Source organism: Anopheles aquasalis, chromosome 2 (assembly GCF_943734665.1).
Source record: "Anopheles aquasalis chromosome 2, idAnoAquaMG_Q_19, whole genome shotgun sequence".
Lineage (NCBI taxonomy): Eukaryota > Metazoa > Arthropoda > Insecta > Diptera > Culicidae > Anopheles > Anopheles aquasalis.
In genome coordinates this window covers 70,405,647-70,410,646 of record NC_064877.1, presented here as the reverse complement: position 1 = coordinate 70,410,646, position 5,000 = coordinate 70,405,647, and the positions used below count along the sequence as shown (strand labels likewise).

General features: G+C 35.8%; 1 protein-coding gene across 1 annotated transcript in view; it reads left to right on the top strand.

Moving 5' to 3' along the window:
• Nucleotides 1-4,180: 4,180 nt before the first annotated feature.
• The window catches only part of LOC126570971 (relaxin receptor 1-like), a 2,197-nt gene continuing 1,377 nt past the window's right edge, over nucleotides 4,181-5,000 (top strand). The window contains exon 1 of the mRNA XM_050229130.1: nucleotides 4,181-5,000. This exon is cut by the window's right edge and continues 1,377 nt beyond it. Coding sequence (XP_050085087.1) covers nucleotides 4,715-5,000 — 286 coding nt within the window. The 5' untranslated portion in view covers nucleotides 4,181-4,714.

The following is a 5,000-nucleotide window of genomic DNA, read 5'->3' as shown; positions in this document are numbered from 1 at the left end:
TGAAAATTATTATATATTAATATACCATCACCACCATCGTAATTTGGGTTAAGTTTCGCAATAAAAATGTGTCCATATATTGCCGGATCATGTGTTAGGCGTGCGATCTTATCACAAAAAGAAGTCTCAAACCACTGCCGAACTTCTGGAACACTGCTTCTCGGTCATTTTATTAACTCAATCATGATCAAGCTGTTCAGTTGGTTTTTTAGGTACTCATCATTTCCTTGAAAATGGCTTTTCATATATTGCTTTCTAGTGCTTCTTAATTTCAGTTGCATTCACACGTCGCACGAGATAAGTCGGTTTATTAAGCTGGCAATGGATTTCTTCATTTTAATAAGGTGTGCATTACAGAATAATTCACTTCTAAATTCAAAATTTCATGCCGGAAACTCTTTTTACAGCTGGTGTTTTACAATAGTGCAAATTCCGCTTATCGTCGTATCATTGCAATTTAGATGTGGAGGCTATGTTTGTATGTTACGTCATTACCGACCAAGCAAGGATGGTACATTTGTTTTCCGTCATACCGTAAGACTACCAAATTATCATTGAAGACATTCAAGAAGAAATATTACCAAAACCAATATTGGATGCAATTAATGAAACACACCTAACCATTAGAGAATCTCCTGCAGTCAAACAACTTAGTATTTCTAGTAACTGTACAATCGTGCATATGTTCGTTAAAAATACTAGCCTTAGATCGCTCAATATCGATGTCAATGAACATATAGTTTATTTATCGATAACTTATAGTATGTTAGTGGCAATTCCGCGCACGATTGGTAATTTGAAAGCATTGGTAACATTAACTATTACCCATTCTCTGCTTCAGCAACTGGATTTGGGATTGTTTTGTAATACGCTAACATTGAACGATCTCTCAATATTGGATAACAAAATTAAATCTGTCATTAAAAGTTCAAAATCCTCGTGTCTCACTATGATGAAAGGCATCTACGTGAATAGAAACGAGGTACAAATCCTTAATATGGACGAATTCAATAGCTTCTCGAAATTAGAATTTTTGTCTTTTACTTCGAATCGAATCGAGCTAGTTACGGGAAGAGTGAACTCGACATCTCTTGAAGTATTAGGTCTAACATCGAATCGTATCCACCAAATAGATTCATGTCAATGGTATGCTCCTTCGCTTATTTCGAACAACGCATTAAACGAGCTACCATATTGCCTGGCCACGATGTTGAATATTGATAAGATCGAATTGAACAGGAATCGAATCACTCATTTTCAATTCTACTGGATTGCACCTTTGGAATATCTGCGTGTTATAGACCTTTCGTTTAACTACCTCACATCAATTAGTTTCAACGATCGCTTTCCCAAACAACTCAATTTGATTAACCTTAAATCAAACCTCCTAACCAGCTTAGATTTATCGTATGTCCCAGTCCCAGGGCTAAGCATCAACGTGGAATACAACTGCATTACACAATTTAATGTAACTAGTACAATTAATGTTACTGATTTGGCGATGGCAGGCAATCCGATCGACTGTTCATGGACCAATCGCGAAAAGAAGGAAGCGGTACTTTGCACACATAACAGTAATTAACAATGAACAATATCACTATTTTATCAAAATGACATGATTAATTATTTCCATCGCCACTTTTACTTTTAATCATTTTCACTTCGATTTGGTGTGCGCGAAGGAACCCGTCAACATTTGTCAGCGGGCTTCTAATTACTAATTGCATAAAATTAAATCTGAAAACCCCTTTTTGCAATACTTTGCAATCAAGATAACCATGCTGTGATTTAATTGAAAAATTACTAGTAATTACATTCAAATGTCATTTACAATTGGGGCATTACTATCGGAAGCAGTTTAGAGCTCGTTAGCCTCGCATTTATTATCAATTTATTTGCCATCGTCAGAATATAGCAAGAATAGCTGTTCTACTTATTTCAGTTGTGATTTGATGTTCAATGTGGTTTGCAACGTTCTCATTTCTGCGAATGGGGAAATAATCATAAAATATTTTGTTGTAGTGTGTACATATTTGAGCAAACCAATGACAAAGTTAAGCGTTTTAGTAGACATCTGGTGCCTGATCATACTGCTAATCCACAGGAGTAAATCGTTTTCGTTTAAATGCATGAACTACAGTTGCACGCTGCACACTTATAGACCGAGCAGAGAAGGTACATTCGTCTTCAGCCATATACCTAAAAATAATCGAATCATTATACAAAACTTCAAGGAAAGCTACGTCTCTCATTCAGTTCTGGGCGCCTACCAAGGAACGTATTTCACGATAAGAGCATCCTCTGCAGTGCGATATCTCAGTATTGCTAGCAACAATACAATATTTTATCTCTATCTTTTGGACACTAGCCTCTGTTGGATCTATGCGGCGGTGAATACCCACTTGCAAGTGTTGTACATTAGAAATAGCTTGTTAGAGACAATTCCACCCACATTAGCAAATCTGAAAGCTATTTGCTCTCTTACAATATCTCAATCACGTCTGACGCAGGTAGACCTTGGTTTTTTTTGCGAATTGAGTGTAGAGAATCTTGAATTAACAGGAAACAAAGTGAAATCTATTATCGATAGCTCCAAAACATACTGCAACCGGACAATCACGGAACTGAATATGAATGGAAACAGGCTAAAAGTGTTAAACATGGATCTTTTTCGGAGCTATTACAAAATAATAGAACTTCGTGCTTCTGACAATCTGATTGAGCTAGTGACCGGAAGTTTGGATAGTGAAACAATACAACACTTCAGCATAAGTGAAAATCAAATACGGTACATAGATTTATGTCGCTGGAATACACCATCACTGCAATCGTTACACATTTCCAACAACACATTGAGCCAAATTCCGTTTTGCCTTACAAATATACCCGACATCGATAAGCTTGATTTAAGCATGAACCGAATCACTCACTTTCAATTCTACTGGATTGCACCTTTGGAATATCTGCGTGTTATAGACCTTTCGTTTAACTACCTCACATCAATTAGTTTCATTGGTAACGAGAAATGCTTTCCAAAACTACTTAAAGTTATTTACCTAAAGGCAAACCTCCTAACAAGTATAGACCTATCGTACGTCCCTGTTCCTTCACTAAGCATCCACGTGGAGCTCAACAACATTAAACACTTTAATGTAACTAGTGCCTCTTCAAATGTTACTTATTTGGCGATGGCTGGCAATCCATTGGATTGCTCCTGGACCAACCTTGAGGAAAAGCAAACGGTCAAGTGTATACGTTCGCCATAATGAACAGTTAAACATTAGATATGGCTAAATAAAATAAAATATTGTAAAATAACGATAAACTTGGGAGTAGGCAAATAATCTTATTGTATATAATAGATGTACACAGTATGCTAGGTATTCTATCTATATATAATTCGCCAATCAGGCGTTTAAATTGAAAGGAAGCGAAACAAATTTGTTACTTGATAGAACATGTTGTAAAGTTGCACTGCTTGAGATTTATTCAAACTAGAATTTTCGCTCGCTGGCACAGTAAACGATGAACCCCTTATCCAACGCAGCAGTACCTTCAATCACATCGGAATCATCGTCTAATTATTGCTCGCCCATAGCTGAGCAGTTTGCATTGGTTCGATGAGTTCGCCGGTTAATGCCGACGATTTCAGTGGTGTGTATTGGTGGTTATCCAATAGAGGTCAAAAAGATGAAACTAACAAACGGCTTTTTTTAAATAGATGTAGCTTTATTCTGTATTTATTTTTATTAAGAAGAAGAACCAGGCCCACCGTACCTATTCATTTTCAGGCAATCCAGGGGGCCTATCAAACGACTTGTAAATAACGATGAAACAAAGTAAAAGTGACGATAGGAATAATTGAATATTGCTTATAAAGGCACTCTGAATCTGTCTGACCACACAAGTACTCTATAAGTTAGTATTATGTTTTCTTTACGCACATACAGTTTATAGACAGATTATTACTTTTTCTATGAGGATGTAGACATTGATGATGTTCTCTAATTCAACACTTTTGTGAATTAGTAGTTATTTCTCTAGTAAGAAGTACAATGCAATCACCAATTTCAATTGCCCCCTTTTTTCCTAATATAGCATCGAATAGATTTGGCTATTGAAAACAACAGTCATATTGATTTTTATTTCAATTAAATAAACTTCAAGTGTAGTATTCAAATTAATACATTTAATTAATTTTTCTTTACATTTTTTATAGTATCACCAAGAACAATGCGCTGCGAGCTAACTGCCATTATACTTAATTCTTTTAGCTTTTATAACGTAATCTACGCGGCAATTGGCATAATATCCAGACATTAATCCATCACCCAACAAATTCACATCTTTAATGGTTCATTACCTCATCAAGTTTGACACTACTAATGTGCTCATTTTTTGCCGGATCATGTGTTAAGTGTGCCTCACACTTGTTAGAAAAAGTCGTTTGATAAGGGCATTGTCGAATCTTCTGGAAAACTGTTTCACAGTAATGTTATTAACCAAATGATGATCAAGCTGTTCACTTGGTTTTTTTGGGTTTCTGGTGATTTCCGATGAATGTATCTTTTCATATGATGCATTCCAGTACTTTTTAATTTCAGTTGGATTGACACGTTTCACGAGTTAAGTCGATTTATTAAGCTGGCAATGGATTTCTTCATTTTAATAAGGTGTGCATTACATCATAATTCACTTCTGAATTCAAAATTTCATGCCGGAAACTCTTTTTTACAGCTGGTGTCTTACAATAGTGCAAATTCCGCTTATCGTCGTATCATTGCAATTTAGATGTGGTGGAAAAGTTTGTATGTTACGTCATTACCGACCAAGCAAGGATGGTACATTTGTTTTCCGTCATACCGTGAAAGACTACCAAATTATCATTGAAGACATTCAAGAAGAAATATTACCAAAACCAATATTGGATGCAATTAATGAAACACACCTAACCATTAGAGAATCTCCTGCAGTCAAACAACTTAGTATTTCTAGTAACT